At 43.1% G+C, this 20,552-nt stretch overlaps 2 protein-coding genes across 2 annotated transcripts in view; one reads left to right on the forward strand and one right to left on the reverse strand.

Moving 5' to 3' along the window:
- snrnp27 (small nuclear ribonucleoprotein 27 (U4/U6.U5)) overlaps nucleotides 1-20,552 on the forward strand; it is a 193,561-nt gene that overhangs the window by 134,982 nt on the left and 38,027 nt on the right. The gene's annotated exons all lie outside the window — the stretch shown is intronic.
- On the reverse strand, nucleotides 5,632-8,894 carry znf703 (zinc finger protein 703). The gene is made up of 2 exons (XM_052067008.1): nucleotides 8,283-8,894; nucleotides 5,632-7,873 (listed from the first exon to the last, which is right to left on the reverse strand). Exons 1-2 carry the CDS (start codon nucleotides 8,598-8,600, stop codon nucleotides 6,383-6,385), a joined length of 1,809 nt encoding a protein of 602 aa, XP_051922968.1. The 5' UTR covers nucleotides 8,601-8,894; the 3' UTR covers nucleotides 5,632-6,382.

Consider the following 20,552-nt stretch of genomic DNA (forward strand, 5'->3'; position numbering starts at 1 on the left):
ATGGGTAATATACAAAGAATGATGGAAGAAACGTTGAAGGAAGAGGCCATAAAGGTGAGGAGGGGTCCTGCAACATCTAAAAGGGTTCACAAATCGAGAAAAAATAATCACACTGCCTTTTGGAACTTATTCTCACTCTTATTCCAGAAACCACAAGGCCTCTGCTAATATAAACTTGAGTGTGAATGTGTGTACGAATGAGTCACTCAGCTAAATTAAACACAGAGATCCGATGGATGCCCCTGAATCACGGACAGCAACCGCCAACATTTTAATGTGCAACAGTTGTTTCAAACAGCAAATGTATGATATAAATTGTATCTAATCTGAGTACACAGACTATCCATCTGTCCATTTTAAACACCACGTATGCTGAAGTGGGTCGTGGGGGTTGTTGGGGCCTATCCCAGCTGACTTTGGGCAAAAGACGGACTAAACCCTGAACTGGTCGCCAGTCAGTCACAGGGCACATATAGATGGAGACGAACAACCATCCATTGAACACCCACATTCACATCATCACTGATTGGGAACCAATCCCACACTGCCCCGCACACATGTGAGGCGAGTTTCCCTCTACGCAATCTGTGACTGTACACAGAATAAAATGAATCAAATCTCACAAAAATTAAGAAAGAAAATAGAAAAGTGTAATAAAACTAACAGTGAGAGTCTTTGCGGCCTGAAAAATAAATGTAGCTGAATGCGAAAGAATTACCTTGTTTATGTGTTTATGCAATAATTGGTCACTTACATGAGGATAGATTCCTTCTCGCTCTCTCTCTCTCTCTCTCTCTACCGTGTGTGTGTGTGTGTGTGTGTGTGTGTGTGTGTGTGTGTGTGTATATATATATATATATATATATATATGTGTGTGTGTGTGTGTGTGTGTGTGTGTGTGTGTGTTTATACACACACACACACACACACACACACACACGGTATATACATACACACAAACACTCACACACAAAAAACAGTACAATCCATATGAGGTCATTTACTTCCACCAGTCAGTTGCCTGTGTGTGTCACATGGTTTTAGTGATTAAGTAACAGTTCATTACTACTAGAAATTGATTCAGCAGAAGATGTGGAGAAGTCTGATTTCAATCTCTGGAACTCACCTCCCTTACGCTTTCCTCTTCTGATCAGATTCTCCAACATTGAATTATAAGGCATGTGTGCCCTGTCCTCTGGTTCAGCAGAAAAGATGATTGTGATCATAATGACACCCCATATCGAGTCATGGATGAATTAAAATACACCTATAAGATATAAAGTATCAAGAAGTCAAACCCAAATTACCACTCGGAGCATGAATCAGAAACAATTTGAACTTACACTCATTTCCTGCCCATGTATGCGTATTTCCGAAGACTTGTGACAACTTTGCAGCAATCGCTTGGCAAATGGAATCCAGATGTGAGTGCCCTGTTAGCAGTACACTATATTATAACCTACAGTACATCAACGGGAATAGATATAATGTGTTAAACATCAATGGATTTTGCAGCAAACACAACAGCAGAGTTTTCATTGCTGAAGCAAAGCATATTTGGCATTATTTACACAGGCTAAATGCTTATCGAGTGATCTCGGAGGATCAAATAGTGATTCCACACGCGCACACACACACACACACACACACACACACACACACACACACACACACACTCACATAGTATATAGGGCACATATATGGCTGTTTATGAATCGGTGAACTCGAATTGGGAGGTGAACTAGCGGTTAAAAATGAAAGCTGAACCAGAATTTTCGGATTTGAGTCAGAATGGGTCATACTATTGCGTGTGTGACATATACATCAGCCTACGTGTGACATATTGAAGTGTTTCAGAATGCAACAACAAACCATGACAATCAACCATGACAATAAAAAGGATTACAGTTGGCCATAACCACACCCAAATAACAATGCCAACCAGTGCATAGCCTACATACAGAATCATTTCTCCCTTCCTCCTATCCCGCCCTCCAACAACCTGTCTCTTGTTACCTTAAAAACAAAAAAAGAGTCACCGTCGCCAATGGACTTCTAGGCATTTATTGTACGGGATCAACAGTCAAACACAAATGAGAACACTTGTAAGCAACTACAGTAGGCCAAAAACTGCACAGATGACATTTCTTCAATCTCAACCAGATAACAAGAGGAGCCGCTGCGGGTGTCGTGACCTAGCCCTTATATCCCTTGTCATGTATATTATGTGACAGTGCTTTTTTTTGTTTAAATTAAAAACAACACAAACAAATTGCTTGGTTATGGAGTGAATCAAACTTGTCAGGCACGGTACCGCTGCATATTTGGTGCAAGACATGGACAAGACAGCGGGACAAAAGGCTGCTGGGACTGTAAGAGGGCAGTTGGAAGAGTTTGGTCACGACAGAACAGACTTTGTGTGACAGAGCCTGACGAGGGATGTGTTCATGCCATCTGGCCCACTTTAACACTGTGGTCACTGTCTGATGCCAAAAGCTCTGTGCTGGATCCTGACGTTAAACACAGAGGTGGTAGTCATGGAGTTGAGGTTAATGTTTTGTTTCAGAGACACGAATAGTGAAACATAGGGGTTGTCTGTCTCTCCCTCTCTCTGGCTCTGTCCTGGCTGTCAGCAGCATTGGTGAGTTGAGTAAGAGCTGGCTCTAATTGAAGAGCAGCTCCACACCCTGTCGTCATTAATCACCAGCGCTGTCAACTGGCTGCTCAAGACCTCACAGTGGCACTCTGCAGTGTCTCGGCATCTCACCGGGGGAAAATATTAGTCCTCTCCATCACCATCTGTCACAGTTAGGTCTTTGATTTTGACGATCAATCTTTTTCTGGTACCGCGGTGGTACCATTCACCCTTTATAACAGGTAGAGGTTATTGAAGTATATATTTATTACTTTGCCAAGAGTGAAAGTGTGAAAGGTGAGAGATTTTTGCAGTTTGGTATATTTTGTTAGTTGCTAGGCAATGTACAGGAAGATTTAGTGGTTGGGTGGCACTGTCCAGAGGAAGACACATTTAAATTTGGTGCAAATGTGGCTACGGGAATTTAGATAATTCGTATCATTTATCTATTCATAACAACCAGAGATACAGCATGTCATATCATTCAACCAGGAACGGATTTGCAAAAATACAGATGGGCAAACGGACATGGATATGGCACACAATTATTTTGTTAAGTGGGTTTTTTTTTTCACTGATGCTTTCTCAACATTGGTGACGTGTTAGACATGATCCTCTTTTTATTTTTATTTTTTTACTGTCTAGCAACCTCAGTCTCACAGCTTTGTATTAAGTGAAGCACATTGAGAATTGTACATCCATCACTTTTCTATTCAGCTTGCACTGATTTGGATTGCGGTTGAGCAGGGGCCTAGCGGCGGCCAGTCTCAGAGAATGTCTTCCAAAAGAAACAAAAAAGTGGGAATAACAAACAGGCTAATTATTTGCTTATGTTATTCTATTGTGTTTACATACTTAAACTGGCAGTTGTTTGTAAGATTGTAAATCAATTTTCGATCAGAAATGGAACAAGAACTTATACTACACTGACACAACAGTCAAAAAGGTAATTTTGTTTTTGTAAGTGAGGGGTAGTGTTTTATGACATTAAACACAACAGAAATGCTGAGTCCTGCCTCATATGTCAACTGCTTGCGGACAAAGGATCGAGGCTGAGTACACATACTTGCACAAGCACACAAGCCCCACACAGGCAACATAAATGGAGTGTGTGGGTGTTGACTCAGCTGCAAGTGAGTGTGTGTGGGGGGGGGGGAGATAGATGGCAGAGACTGATGAGCAAGGGAATAGGGAGAATAGTGAGGCATTTGATGAACGAGTGCAAACCGGCAACGGTGAAATTAATTCCACCTCCAGACATGATTGAAAGTTCTCCCCTCTCTGTGACCTCTGCTGTAAAGCATCTCATGCCAGCTCTGCTCGTCAGATGTACCTACAATTTGTGACAATCCTTCTTAAAACCTAGATAATAATCTACAGTACATATTTTTACTGCATTCCCAAATATGCGATGTGTCCTTGTACTTCTACAACACAACTACAGGGGGCAACACAATCCAGTGTATTTACAGTATCGTCACAATGAGAACTTGGGAAACGGAATACAAAAAAATGCACAACAGCACTAAATGTAATATTTTTTGCACTAGTTTACCATCACCATATTTAGAATTCCATCAAATCAGAGCCAGAAGTTGGAAGAGAGTACAGATGGACTTGTCTTTTGAAATGGAATGGGTTGCTTAACTTTCCAAATTAAAAAAAAAATGTGTAATGTCCCAAAGAGCCACCCAGACTGGTGATCTGGGCGCTGTGACCTTGCTGGTGAGGCAAGGGCTGGATATGGTTTGGAACGGTCATCCATTTTGTTAATGGTCCTGTCAAGTGACACCTGTGCTTGCCTTTCCCTGTCTGGAGTGCTAATGAACCGCAAGAGTGGAGGAGTCTGGGAGTCGGGGTCAATAGCCACCGCGGAGACTCTTTGCTCTGTGCCACCGACAGCATGTCAGCCAAATAGAGTGGAGACACAGATACATTATCAGCACCCAAATACTCGAATAGAAGATAGACTCGCTCTTTCCTGTTGAATTAGTGTCCCGACAAGAATTGTGTCAGTATTGCTGACATGCAGAAAAGAAAAACAAAACAAAACGGTTCTTTCATTCAGAGTGGAAGCCTCCATGCTCGAGGTCCAATAAGGGAGTCCATTTTCCCCAGAGGGGCATCAGCACTTTGATGAATTCATTCATTCATTCATTCATCTTCCGAGCCGTTTGATCCTCACTAGGGTCGCGGGGGGTGCTGGAGCCTATCCCAGCTGTCTTCGGGCAGTAGGCGGGGGACACCCTGAATTGGTTGCCAGCCAATCGCAGGGCACACAGAGACGAACAACCATTCGCACTCACACTCACACCTAGGGACAATTTAGAGTGTTCAATCAGCCTGCCACGCATGTTTTTGGAATGTGGGAGGAAACCGGAGCACCCGGAGAAAACCCACGCAGGCCCGGGGAGAACATGCAAACTCCACACAGGGAGGCCGGAGCTGGAATCGAACCCGGTACCTCCGCACTGTGAAGCCGACGTGCTAACCACTGGACTACCGGGCCGCCCCACTTTGATGAATATTTCTCAAATAACTGCATCCCTTTGTCAGCTATGGCCTTTGTGTTGCAGGTCTATCTCTCAGAGTGGAAGGTGATCCTGGGTCGACACCTCCCTTAAGTCATTATTGCAGTACCCGTGAACCAGTGGCCACCCCAAACCCTCCATCCCCTCTGCTGAGAAGGCTGTTTTGAGGTCTCACAAACAGGAATCAGCAATTAAAAGCTTGACTCATAACAACAAAATCAATGTAGGTGATGGAGGGAGAAGAGGGAGAGATTGAAGTCTTCAGTGGAGCGCAAACAGGGCTAATGTGACCTAGGATGCCCTCTCTGGGACTGCCCTGTCAATTGATATGAGCCATGAAATATTAAAAACAGCCCCAGACAGAACAACTGGAATTATGACCGAGTTAGGTGCAATGAAGACTGAGTGCTCAACAGTGTCTTATAGTGAATAAAGATACTGAAGAATGAGGGAAAACAAGTCAAATGCAATCAAGTATCATTTATTTAACAAAATAAGACTTTCCCAAGTTGGTTGAATATTACAGTCAAGAACAGATTTAACCTCTGTCACCTTATATTTGTACCATTTGTGAGCACAATTTAAAGCGCCACGCATAGGCTTGAAAAAATATTACATCTTTGCTTATTTACAAATAAAAATAATTTTCACTAACATGCAAAATCTGAATAAGCATTCAGATATGAATAAAGAAAACTTTAAGAGAGTTAAAGACTTACTCCAAAATAAAGCATCATAGTCCATCATGGTGCAAGACTTTTATTTTTAGAGCGTGTAATAGTCATTACGGTAATATACTTAAACCATTCTTGATTTTCAATTAACAGTTTATTTTGAAAGGAAAAAAAAATCCCCCAGATTGAAGCAAGCGCTTGGGGCAAAAATAAATACAGAATTTCAGTTTTGGATGACACATTTCTGAAAAAAAGGATACAAATACCAAAATCAAGAGAGATGAAAACACATCATTTCATCATTTTCAAGGTTTGCTTATTGGTGTCATGAATAGCATGATGTCTTTTGAATCGGTGTGTGTTACAGACACCACCAGTCGCAGTTGTGAAGCTAACAGGTGTTTTTTTTTCTGACAGGATGACCATCTGGAATGATGCCCTGACTTGCTGAAGCTTCCTCTCTGAGCAGTCTATCTTCGGGTTTGCTCCGGAGAGTTCAAGCTGGTTCCCGCAGTCCGTGAATGTCACTGCTATTTGTGATATCACGGGTATCCAAGGGCTGAGGCTGAGCCCAGTCTCTGACTGTAGAGAGCATATGGGGAGTAGTATGCTGAAGACGAGGGTATGGATGGCATGGGAAGGCCAGGTGCTCCAGGCAGGTGGGATTTGCCATAGGGGTGGTAGCGGGCCAGGCCCAAGCCAGGGGACCCTCGAAGAGAGAAGGAGCCGGGCAGGGAGCCTGGGCTGCTGTGCGGTGGGAGATGAAGATGGCAGGAGGCCGTCGATGAAATTGATGAAGGGTACGCAGACAAGAGTTTACTCTCCACCATCCCAGGTAAAGCCGTGTGGGTACGCAAATGGGCTAGGAGCTCCTCTGAAGTGGCAAATCTCTTGTCACAGGGACCTCCGACGGACACCCAATTACAGGCATGGGGCAATGGTTCATTGGGGAGCATGAAACCGTAAGTGTAGAGCGGGTGCGAGAGAGAGGGAGTGCTGCTGGAAGACAAGGCGCTAGAGTGCAAGGAGTGCAGGTGGTGCGAAGGGTAGACCAGGGGGAAGCTGGACTTGAGACTTGAGGGGTCATGAACACAGGTGGAACAGTTACTTCCTCCCAAATGAGGAGCATTAGGGTAAGTCAAACAATAAGGGTCCCGACACAAGCCCTGCATCAAGGACTGAGAAGAGGCTCCGGTGAGCGGACTGGAACTAGGGTGTTTACCTGGAAGTCCTAAACCCAGACTCGACTTGGTAGGATCCAAACCAGGAACAAACTGTGAGGGGTAACCTGCGTAGGCTCCCACGATGGAGCCATGGTAGCCCATAGAAGCAGGAGGCAATGGAAAAACAGAATGTCCTGGTTTAAAAGGGGACACTGGTGCGATGTGGCCAGAGACCAGGTTACCCTGGGAGGCCTGTGTGTCGGCCTTGCTCTCAGGCCGCGGGCTACTTGCAGAGCTGGCATTGCTGGAGTTGGCGCTGGCCCGTATGTGGCTGGAGTTGGCCAACTGAGCCCCGTCCATTCCTGACTTAGCTGTGTCTGAGTCTTTTTTTTCTCCACTGCTAATGTCCGAGTTGGAGTGCTCCAAACTGGCAGGCTTGTTGTCCATGTGTGAGGCCTGCGAGTGCGAAAGTGGTTGTGTGGATGGGGAATGGCTTTGTATATGAGGCTGGCTCTGCGTGTGGAGCTGAGGGGAGCTTGGTGATTTGGAATGGAGTGGAAAAGATGGACAAGAAACACTGCCACCACTCAGGCTTCCATTGGCCACCCTGAACGTTTTATCTGAAGACCCCTTGGACACTTGAACGTCTTTACGACAGTCGCCCGATGACTTGGAGTAAGGTTTGAAGCTGGACTTGTCCTCCGAGGACTGGTGCTGCTCTCCAGGCTTGGATGATCGGTTTGTGGACTCTTTGTCTCCCAAACTGCCTGAGGAGAGGGAGGCCAGCTTGGAAGAGGAGGGGGGGTCCGGTTTGCCAATTTGAGAGCATGTCTGAGCCAGCAAAGCTAATGGACTCTTTTTGGCATCCAGCTAAGGAAAGAAAATAAACACAATGTTTAATGATATTAAGACTTTTTTGTGTCACATTATTCAAACTGCACTGCACAGTTAAGGTGTATCATAACAGAAATTAACATTAGAGGAGTTCAGACCAGCTCATTTTGTATCATTTCTGAAAACATAAATGAGGAAATAAAGCAAATAAAATGAATCATGAACCATGAAAAAAAGGAAAGTTACCTTCTTTTATTTATTAATTTAACCACAAACACATTCCTTTTACAATGATACGTACTCATGAATTTGATACATTTCACCGACCCCGCTAATTTGTACTGTTTCCATTTTAGTCTACTATATTATATACTTTGTTTTATTGCTTTTGGACATTTTGTATAGCCTCCGATTTCGTTTTGTTTTATTTGTAGCAGCCTCTTACCTCGATGCTGACTGGTGCGGACTGAAGGGGTTGAAGGTACTCCGGGTGGAGCAAGTGGCCGCTGTGCGCCGTCAACATTTTAACAATCCTGATGGGGAGCCTTTTGGCCTGACGTGACGGGTCTAACGGAGACTTGTCTCTGCTAGCGGACGGGTTCTCCACTCCTGTTCGGCGAGGACCACCACTGGTGACGTTACGATCCCGGGACTTGGTGCGTAAAAACGATCTGGAACCACTGGTCGGATCTCTCATCGGGGTCCAGACGCGTAAAGGAACGCGGATAGTAATTTGTGGACACCGAACTAAAAAAAAAATCATTTACCAGATCCGTTCATGATGATCAAATTCATCCGAAGAGAATTCGATAATCCAAATAAGGCTTGTGCGCAGTGCGGAACCAAGCAATGTCTACAAACAAATAAATGACATCCTTTAACAGGCTCTTCACTGTCTCTCGCTCGGTTGAGTATTCCTCGATCCAGTTCTCCAAATGTAAAACCACCGCGTAGAGACACTTGCGTCAGGAATATTCCCGGGGAGCAAAAAAAAGTGAGAGGAGGCGCTGCGACGTGCCTGCTTCCGTCTGACCGCTCTGGCTGGTCTCTTTCCGACTTCCTGCACATCTCCAAGGGAGGGGCTGCTATTTCGAAGCAGCCAACCGCTGCCCAATCACAGAGCTCCGTTGCTCCATAGAGGCGTGGTTTGGCTCATGACCTCACCCACATGCTGAACGCGTGACCTCAACATACCATAGGTATAATTTCTCCCCAGTACCTAAACGTTAAATTCTCAAAGGCACTAGTGAAGGATGCTATAAAAGCAATTTCAAAAAGTTAAAAAAGTTGAAAAAAAAACATCTTGTGATGCTTCAGGAAGGACCTCGTCCTTTAATACTACATGACAAGCGTGACAAACTTAAAATTGACCCCACTCTGCCTTCAGAAATGTCATAAGCAGTTTAAAAGTGAGCAGTCATTTGTGTCAAGACAGAAATTCCTCAACGATCATGATTTTAATGGAAGTACTTCAGATTCATAATTTCTACACAGAGACTGCTATGTTCAGGATTGTGCGCGAACATTACTGTCATACAATTATGACAAGAATAATATGTGACATTCAAGAGTTATTCTTTCAACAGTGCAACTTTATTCTCATAACTTGATGACCTGTTCCTTATAATTTTACACATATATCGGTCGATTAACTGTGGCCCCTATAGACCGCTTTGTACTACACTTTATATTCAGTATCTTATCAAGCCCTGCATTTGATTAATTCTGACATATGTGGGATATTTTACTATAGCAAGATGCCTTCAAGTCTTTAATTCACCAAATGGGAAGCATTCCAGCAAAGCCTCGTGATTCAAATTTCTTTTGTTGTAGTAGTGAATCTCTCCACACTCCCAAATCTAAAATTTAGTGGTTTAATGGCTCCAACCTTTTCAGCTTTCATAGAATAAACATAAAGAAGAACTCCCATTCATTTCCCTCAAAGAATAAGCAGATCTTTTATTGGACTTCTATTCTTGCTTGAACATCTAATTCACCCACAGATCCAACTTATGTTTCGAAATAGCGCTATGAATCATCACATTTGCTTTGAGCTCTTTACATGTAAAATTGTTTGACATTATCTCACAAGCAGAATCCTTGTGGTTGAGACACCTCTTTATTATAAAAGCAGTGACTGTTTATCGGCAGTTGAGAGGCGAGGCAGCGGCACTTGGTTGTCACTCAACATCGTCACTGTTCGACCTGTCATCATTGGGCTTAGCCTTCATTCATCGCCCACACGTCGCCACTCAGGCCTCAGCAGCCTGCAGAGATCCAAGACACTTTGAGCGCAGAACATGCATGCCAGATTTAGTGCGCACATTGTCGGTCGCTGCCTTGTTGAGACAAGTAAACAGGTGACTTTCAAAGTGAGATTTACTTTGAGAGCTGACTGTGAATTTCAAACACGCTTTTTACAACGTCAGACTGACAGTTAATGAGTGAGCTTTCCGACTCATGTAGTCACCCCCCTGTGAAAAAGGTGAGCGGCTGCAGTGTGGGTGGGGTTGCACATGCAAGAGAGGGGGGTGAGGTAGGTGTTTAAAAGTCGGGCGGGGATCGGGAAAAGCCAGACAAAGGCAGTGAGAGAATGAAACAAGGGGAGGGCTCAAACAACAGGGAGGAACTCCTTTCATGTGGCCCTTCATGCAGGCTGGTAACAGCTGTTTTGGCGTGTTGATGACGGATGGCTGTTTCCTGTTGTGGATGTTTTAAAAGGGGACAGCCTTTCGGTTAAAGAGGATTCTCAGCATGTTCAGGTCCTCGGGCCATTTCCATGCTCTTCGAGGGCCGTATCAAAGCAATGTGTTTGGCCGGGACGGAGACCAAACAAAACCCCCAGGATGAGGCTGATGAGGCTCACGAGGAGTGAGGAGGGCCGGACCCGCCATGTCCCTGTGATCCTAAGATTTATAGAGCAGCTGAGGCTTGTAATGGACGCCATAGCTCTGTGGTGGGCCCTAATTCATCCTGGTGTTGAAAGGCTGCTGTTTGCCTGACTCCGCAATGTGTGTGTGTGTGTGTGTGTAAAACACCGACATGAGGCAGTTGAATCCTTCAAGATCTTGGCACCGTGCTTGGTCAAGCCAAAACGTTTTGTGCCACATGTGGAGATTAGCGTTGTGCGTAGATGCTTGTGATTGTTCAGTGACATGCGCTCATAATAGTGCTGTTTCTCTCTCCCACCGCCCCACCCCAAACGATTCTTCTTCTTGAGGCATTCACTGGTGTCAGCCAGACACTGTCAGAGTCTGGATGTAGGACGCTACAAAGAGAAAGAAAGAGAAATGATAAAAGTGCCAGAGAGGCAGAGAAGGGAAAATGAGTGTAAATAACTCCTATTTAATTATCTGTGACTGACTTATGGGGTGTGTGGAATGGGGATAGAGGCCTCGGGCTGGGGCCCTGCCATAGCCCTCATGCTTTCTCCAGCAGCAATAAAACCAAGGGGAAAAAGTGGATTAAGACAGTTTCATGGGGTGTAGCAGACATGGCATTTAGACCCAAACACTTTAAAGGAGCCTTGCAGGCAACATTCCAGCCAAGACAGTTGAAACAAGGATTTCCCCGAGCTAAAAGGTCCACAAACAAAATCTACACAGTAATACCTATTACTGTTTAGTAGGTATTACTACCACCTAGTATACTCATCATCATTTCTATTTGTGAGCTTGCCTTTATGACCTGCACGCTAATCCTTGTACAGTGCATCACATGCAAAAACACTTTGTGCACTCAAACAAAAATGACAGATCACGTGTTAGGTGGGCGCGTCCTTAAATTTTGCCGTTCCATCATTCATCATTCGCCAGCAGCCAAGTCTTTCAAGTATTTCAAGGCCAGCAAATCTGTCATCGTCACTCCGTCACTCTGTCACTCTGTCATCGTTATTTTAAATGCGCTTCCGTCATTGCTAAATTACAGCCTGCCACCCCTATTTTAGGACCATTAAATTGTCTTCTTCTTTCTTCTTCTCCATTTTCTTCTTTTTCTTCTTATTTGGCGGCGTGGCATTGGCACCAGCCAGTTGGCCTAGAGAACGTACTACTTATGACGCCGCACGCATTCATAGCACAAGCAGACACACAGCTAAAGTACAAAAAAAACAACAACAACAACATTCAGACACTCGCGCACACACACAATGTGGTAATTGGTGAAAAAAACCCACTATGGGACGATGTCATTGCAGTCTGTGGAACCAGCGAAAGGTACATACCTGTACAACCCAGCCAGCTTTGGACGACCAAAAGAAGGAGCAGCCTTGGAAAATCGGGATCAAGGAATTTGGAGGATCTGGTGAGTGGACTGATTTGTATACAGCTGTTGAACTATCACCCAAAATAGCATTTAGCAGTTATGACAGCCACCGGATTGACTCGTGGTGTTCAAATTCATTTTTTTCCCTGTCAGGGGACAAGGAGCAGCTCCTCCGCTTTGCTCGAAGGAATCCCGATCCAGTCACCCTTGCGAACAAACACACACGAGACACTGGCCGCCTGTTTCCGTCAGTCATCTGCGAAACGGGAGTCCACCAGTGATGGACTGAGAAGGTGCGACACAACTGCCTCGGTCGGTGGGTGTGGGATGAACAACAACCCATTTCCATCTATGATTTTTTTTGTTTTTAAGTTTCCCGTCATTCATCATTTGGCAGCAAAGCTGGTGTCCGTTAGTGACGGACTGACGGTCCTTCCGGAACGCTGACAGAATGCCCACCTCTATATATTACAAGAACTCAGTCTGAGCTTTTTGTAGTTTGGCCATATGCTGTTAAGCTGTATTTACGTGGGTGTGCGTGTGTGTCAGACTTACATCTCAGAACCTTATCTCTTCAGTTTAGTAGGGAGATTGTCATTCTTGTCAGCTTGTCACGTCTCACAAGCTCACTCTTTTATCCGCCTTGCTTCCCTGTCTTCTATCTGCCTGCGATATAATCACACCAGGATAATAGCTTCCCCTCTGTGTTCACAGAATGAAACATTTATTCCTCAGTCCTACACTGCACAGAGTTCCGTCTGTGCGCTTGCTGCACCTGAAGCACATTCACAGATGCACATAGGCTGCACCTTGCCAAAGTATGTGCAACTCAAGTCTGCAGTCTTTCACAAAACCCACTATTGTCCTCTTTATGGAGGAGTAATCTAGAGCACAGAGAGGGGGAGGAGGCGGAGTTGGGTGGAGGTCGGGCTCGTTCCGCCAGACAGCGTCTGTCTCAAATCAGATTGTTCCATGTTGTTGTGTGAAATTTCAGATGACTTCAAAAGTCCATGTTCTTTTCCGTGCCTGACGTGTGAGAGGGTCATTCTGAAAGGAGCACAATTTAAGTATTTACAAGGGAGAGAGAAAAAAGTCATAAGTTTCTGAACACATTGTTGTGCTTATTACAGTCAATGCTGCTATGATGGCTAAGTGAATGACGCTGCCATTTGTAGTCAGATAAACAACACAAGGTAATGGAGGTGGTAGAATCTCAGAGTTCCTGCCAAACATGATCTGAGGGATGATGAGGAGCGGGGGCTGTCAATCTCAAGTCCGACTGGGCCATGTGAGCTGCCAAGTCGTTCATGAGACAAAGGGCAGCTTCACTCAGTTAATAGCAAATCAATGCAAGTCAATCTTTCAAGCGTGACTCATCAAAAAAACATTTATTGAAGATGTCCACCTTTGTGGTGAACCTCTCTGCGGGAGTATGAAAGCATACAAAACGAGAAAAGAGTGGATACAGTGAACCTGACAAAGGCAATATATAAACCTGTCTTGCTAGCTGAATGAAAAACACCACATTAAGTGGATTCTTAAGACCTGTCCTTTGTTAGCTGACTTTGCGACTGTATATTTAAAAAGGATCCACCTTTCATAAAAGAAGGTTTTAAGAACTGGTATGCATGGATAACACATTCCGCATGCACTGGCCAAAATATTTTCCTCAACTGGGTCTTTGTGATGACAAAGCACCATGCTCATCCCGAGCAGTAATTCACTGGTTCAGATGGCTACGTAAAAGCAAGGTGATATATCAAACAACCCTTTGGAGACACAAGCGCACACACACACACATAAATGTGCATTAACCCAGTCAAGTCACATCCAGCTGCTTGTTATACGAGCGTGTGTTGTCACACAGGCTATAGGCCAAGATGACATTTATGAAATATGTTCCTCGCTGACCTTAGCTACTGCTTCAGCGTGGTAGATTAATCCACTGTCGAAATAAACTGCAAGACACACATGTATCTACAAATATGCTACCTCTGGTGTGTGCAAAACATATATGCAGCAGATTTGTGGTGGTGCTGGTGGCAGTAATAATTACATCTACTCTTGATTTATTTCAATTGTACTTGATAAGTGTGGCACGGGAGAGCAGACACACATATGCAAATGAAAATGCACATGGTGTAGGGAAACAGCGGCAGTAAAGTATTATGACTCTTGTTTCCTTGTTCTAAATGCCGATGCACTCATGGACCGAATTCTAGGGTGTACACATTGAAAATATTGATGCTGAAATGCAGATCATATTATCTGTTCATCGAATGATTCAAGCATTGTTCTATCAGAGCATGTGCCCATTAAAATTGTTGTGTGGCCTTTTCCACAGCATATTTGGAGGAGTCGGGCCAAAAGGTTAAGGGGCATAAGAGAAGACAGAGGGCCGGAGTACAAGGGCAAAAATGGGTCATGGGAGGGGAAAGGAAAAAAGGTGGCAATTGAAGGACATTTGTTCTTTTTGCTGACCTAATTCACAAACCGACTGTTATCTTGAAAAAGCGAAGAGCCATAAATCCCCAAAACAGATGCACCAATAGGGAAGATTAAGGAGCATGTGATTCATCACTGCAAGTAAAAATAAGGGGAGGAACAATAGAATGTATACACAACCACAAGCCACATGTATCCGGTGAAAATATACCCCATTTTACTTTTTGTTTTCAAACAGAAATGTTGTGGCCATGATCATCGTAGTGTATTTTTTGATAGAGTTTGGGAAAAAATATGTAAAGGTTCACAAATATTAATATAATATTCTGTTAGTCTTCTAAAAGATGTATAAAAGAATACAGTTAGTCCACAGCCCTTAACTTTGTTGAGATTTTTATTTGTATTTTTTTTTAAGTTAGCACAGAAAGTAGAAGAGAGTTTTCCTGCCAGAATGTTCCACTAGCAACACAAATGAGAGACTGTACAAAAGGGTGGGGACCAGGACGGAGGGGCTGGGGAGGGAAAAGAGGGAGCAAAAGAGTAAGTGCAGTTTTCCTCTTCATCCTCGGTGATAAATGAGTTTTCGAACAAGGCAGAATATACATCATATCACCTTTAATGGGTGCACATTTCTAGAGTCGTAAGTCAGCGTTTGGAAATAGGGAGGGGAGGATGAAATACGATTTCGTATATTCCTCCCGGCGACACTTTTACAAGCCCTCCCTGCAGTATAAAGGCATTGATTGCTATTTCAAAGCTCCATGTCAGATTCAGAGCTGAGTACCTCCAGCTGGCGGTGAAAAGGAAGCCAGAAAGTTCTTTACCACATGAAGCCTCCAAAGATGCCTGGTTACACCAGGTAAACAGAGAGCGCTGAGGTGACTGATGGCAGAGGTCACCAATGTGGTGCTTGCGTGCCAGAGGACCACATCAGCTGTTCCAAAAGAAGTAGCTCCCCAACGATGGAACATTGTGATTTTTCTAGGCATGCTATCTAAGTGAAAATGTTAACACCGAACCAGACATTTACAGAAAGAAATTGTTGCATATTAGAATTAATCTGTTTCTGATTATTGTGAAATCATCAACATCATCAGTGTTTTCACATCAAAGAAGATAATTATTAACAATAACATAACATATATACACACATGACATATGATGAATAGTAATATGAGCAAATTGGTTATTTCTGGTGTGTGGATCAAACTGTTCGCCCTCTGCACTAAGTAGCTCTCAGCTTCAAAAAGGTTGGTGACCCCCTGACTTACAGTATTTTGGAAAATAAAACTTTACAAGGTGGTATCTCACTGAGCAGCGAAGTCTTTCAAGGGTTTGTGAACATAGCAAAAGTTTGTTAAAGGTGGTAAAGATTTTCTCCAGATATTAGTAAAGGGTTATAATGGTCGCAAACAGTTTCCCTTGTGCAAAATTTCTTTGCGATAAAAACTGCCTGCAACCATTAAAACTGTTTGCAAACGCCTGGGAAAGAGATTTCATCTCGTCAATCATCTCCAATTTTTAGGTGCTCAATTGCACTTTTTCAACTCCCAATTTACAAAATTTTAACTGATGGACATGTATGAAAAGTGCCTGAGGTCTCTTTGTCTATCATTATTTTTTTTCTTAATGCTTTCAAATTAATCATAGAAGCAATTGCATCTGTCTGATTACTTCTGGATTTAGACGTGTATATATACTGTATTAGTTGATAAATGAACCAAAAGGGCAATTCTATGAAGTACCTTAAGTGGTCAGAAGTAATTGGAAAACATTTTAATGCTTGGTTGATAGGGCAGTGAGATACAGTCTCCGAAAAATAAAATAACATCTATAAAGAATGCACTAATGATCTCAACAACATTTTAATGCATGGAAGACCAGCAAAACAGATACATTGGTGGATAATGTCAGAATAACTGTATCGGACTTGCCTGGTGAAGGAAAACAGTGCCGAACCCAGACACCAGATTAGATTTTGTCAGACGTCTCATTAACAGTCTAATTTTGGAACAAAATAATGGAAAGAGCAGAGTACAGAGAAGCAAATGGACACGGTCCAAGGCAAACCACATCTGGTGCCAATGTATGGGCCATGAATGGCTGCTAATGGAACAGGCTAACATGGATTTATTAATGGTATGACAGACGATGAGGAGTTCTGAATTGCTTTTATGTAATACTACGATGGAATCTTCTACAAACAACTCTTTCGTATAAAGTCCCCATAAAGTAGAAATAAATACAAGTGTCCTTCATTTGGCACATCAGAGAGAATCGTGTTAACAAACTTCACAAATTTGAATGATTTAAAAAATTGGCAACCCTACAAAATAAGGCTTTGAAGGCATTTTTTTTTTTTAATCAGGCAGGTCTCTCTCTGAAACGCTGTGGGCATGTCCGCTACATCCGTGCCCTGTTCCCTGCTCTATGGTCAGCTCTCAAACACATACCACTATGTATAAAATATTTCTAATGCCTCGACAACCTAACATATCTTTGAGCCACGCAACGGTATCTGCTTAAATCCTCCATTTGCTGGAATACAGTATAGGCCATTGTAGGGCCGTCTTTACTGTGACGAGAGATTCAAGCCATCATTTTCAGGGTGGAGGCAAAGCTACCTAGGTAACTGCACAGTGAGCCAACCACTGAGGCGGGAGAAATTATATAGTCGGGGAGGGGGGGGCATTTTAGCATCACTGGCTGCCATTTTAGCCACGCACCCCCAAAAATCCAGAACATTTAAATCGTATTCATTACAATGGCATTCTGAATCTTTGCACTTTTTCGGCAATAATCATCAGATATGTCCAATGTATTTGGGACCAAATCTCTGAATTCAACATGCAGGAGCTTGAAGAACTGCGATTGGCTGGCAATCAGTTCAGGGGTGCTGTCTTCCCCCTCACTGCCCAAAGACATCTGGGATAGGCTCCGGCGCGCACCGTGACCCTTGTGAGGATAAAGCGGAGCAGAAAATGGATGGATGGATGGATCTTGAACTTAATTAATTCCTAAGTGGTGTGATATTCTTTTGTTTTATGGGATTTTATAGGAAAACTAGTATGAATGTTTTATTAGAGAGATGGAAGTCATTTTGAGGTGTGTGACAACCTGGCAAGTGGACTGAAGATTTTGGCAACGTTGAACTTTTCAGTGAGCGAGACCCTGCTGTATTATTATATTGTTCACGAAAGGAACCCCTCTGGCAGACAGAAGAAAATGAAGGTGTCTCCATTTATAAGCCTGTCTTTAGTATTGGGTTTGGTTTTTTTTTCATCGTTTGGAGTGTGACGTTTGGAGTGTGACGTTTTTTTGGGGTAGGTGGTGAGGGCTACGGACTGACTGATGGAAAGGGGAACCATTGAAACTTACTAACGGAAGCGATGATGGAAACGCAGTTAAAATAGCAAAACTGACGAGTAAAGATTACAGTTTGGTTCGGCTAGAAAAAATGATGGACTTTAAATGACGAACAGGTACCCGGGTCACTGATATATCATGAATGATGGACCATCTTTGGGCGCGTTTATTTACCAATGCTTTTGTTCAATAGTACGTACAAGTTAAGATGTGCGACTTGGAAAATTGTTTTCCACCAAGAAAAGGACCATGCTTTACTCTTGGTCTTGGACTGACAGATATACGTAGATAACCTTAGAATTGCACAATTTGTATATAGATCAAAAAGTAAAAAGACAAACAAACAAAAAACTCTGAGGTCCAACCTTCCTCATATGTGAACCCCCCCCCCCCCCCCCCCCCCAAAAAATCTTCAGAATACAGAATGAGACATAAATCCAGGGAGCATCAAAAGCATTAACACTACAACCTTTGATCAAAGAAACAAACATCCCTTCAGCTACAATACATATCATACTTACATGTACAAACATAGTTATGCTTGAAATAAATGGAGGCTTTTATAAAGTGGGCCATTTATTAAAACCGAATATACAGTTCACTAGATACATCAAGAGCAAAAAAAGATACAGGAGATTGCGGTTATATTGGAGAGATAGAAATCCCCCTTCTTCCTCATCTGTTTTAGTATCGCAACTGTGATTTAAAACCTCATCTGGATATCTGCCGCAAGCACTTCATTCATTCTGGCGGAGGCCAAGTAGAGTTATTGTTGTGTAAAAGCCCAAAGACGTTTAGAAGATCAAAGTTCCACATTGTAAATCATGTTTCCCTGCAGCTCCAACTCAACTCCCCCTTCTCTGACTTCTTCTCCAAACTCATACTGTACTTTAATGCCACATCGATCAAAACCAGCCACACACAAATAACATTCTCTTAAAATATTACACAACCTTTCATTTTGTGCCAAATAAGATTCATATCAAGTCACTCTCAACTTCTAACTGTTTCCACCCTCAGAGTAGTATTCGGTGCCTTCATTTTCTGTCTCTTTTGCATCTATGACTATGTTTGAAAGCAGAAATAAATTGTGTTGATCTGGTTATGCCAAACTCCAAACTTGTCTTGACAATTATATGTTCTGTGCATTTTGATTAACATGAATTCATATAAATTTGTGGAAGAAGAAATAAGCCACTTGCTGTCGACTGAAAATGACATCACACTGCCTAAGGGCTCAGCATGCAAAGCCACATGACCAAACCCAGGAGAGAGGATCTTTACATCTTTTTTCTAAATCGCTGTCCTCAAACCAATGCAGGATCCGCGGAATTCAAGTCAGCATTCAGCAAATACGAAGGGGTGAAATCTGGCCCAAAATCCTGCACTCTAACTGGGTCTGCAGTCCGCAACGAAGTCTTGTTGACCTTGTCCAGAACCACGTCACTGATGACAGGCAGGCCTTCAGGTTTGTTCATGCTGGTTTTTGTTGTCCCATTTAGATCCGCTTCAATTCCAAGCGGCAACTCTCAGTTCCAAATACACATCCGAACCGACGCTCGTGCCTCAGCTTCACAAGCCATTCATTCAGCCGTACCAACGTACTGACATCAATGCTGAACAAAATGGGTATGTGAAAAATGCTGCCCATTACAGGCACTAAAAACACAAGTCAAATAGCGTCGACATCCCCCCATCAAAATCAGTGCTGCTAAACGTGCACTGCCAAGAAGTTGTAACCATCAAGTACAGGTTCTTCTTCAACGAATATTGGGGTCAAAATGCTGAAAACAGTCCACAACAGGACAACAAAAACCATATTAAAAAAGCGGAACACTTGAAGAGCTCTTGCAGATGGCTGCCAACTCGTGTGAGAACGGCGCCCTTGTGGGGTTGACGGCTACAATATTACATCAGCAGGAAGAAAATGCTGAGAACAGACATTGGTGGTTTTTGTAAGTACAAATGTATCCCTGAGCATGTGAATAACCCACTAGCTCCGCTGCTCATCAAAGCATAGTTACATAGTTAATACCATATATATCTGGGCAGGCACACAGTAGTGATAGCTGCATGTACTATCCGTCCACTTCTTTGATGTCTTAACGAATACCTGCAATCACACACATACTCCAAAATACTCCAAACCGTTGACAATTGAAATTCTCTGAAGTGAAGCTGCTTCAAAACCCCGGCAATAAAAGAAAGGGTGATGCGTTATGAGATTTTACTGGAAATACGTCACATCACTCTCTGCAAATATTCCGTTGTTGCTGAAGCTCCGGAAGCCAAAGCTACACTGAAAAAAAGTGTTCAACAGCTGTCATTCATTTTAACTTTTTAAAATTTCAAATTGTTTCAAGAGAACCTTTTATTTTATGTATCCATTCATTGTCTGATTTTCATGGTAAAATGTATTTTCTTTAACCGAATAAGAATTTACAGTGAAGCACCAAATGTAAACGTTTCATTTGGACTGGATTTAGACTTGAAGAAACTAATATACCTTTCCCTCCCTATGCAGGTGTACAGTATATTGTTTGTGAGGAAACTAAAGTATGTGTCAACACTTGTGCTTTGAAGTTTTTCTCTCTTTCTCCAGAAAGTGTTCAGAATGCATTGTAGTTACTCGTAATCATTT

This window comes from Hippocampus zosterae, chromosome 6 (assembly GCF_025434085.1).
Source record: "Hippocampus zosterae strain Florida chromosome 6, ASM2543408v3, whole genome shotgun sequence".
Taxonomy (NCBI): Eukaryota; Metazoa; Chordata; class Actinopteri; order Syngnathiformes; family Syngnathidae; genus Hippocampus; species Hippocampus zosterae.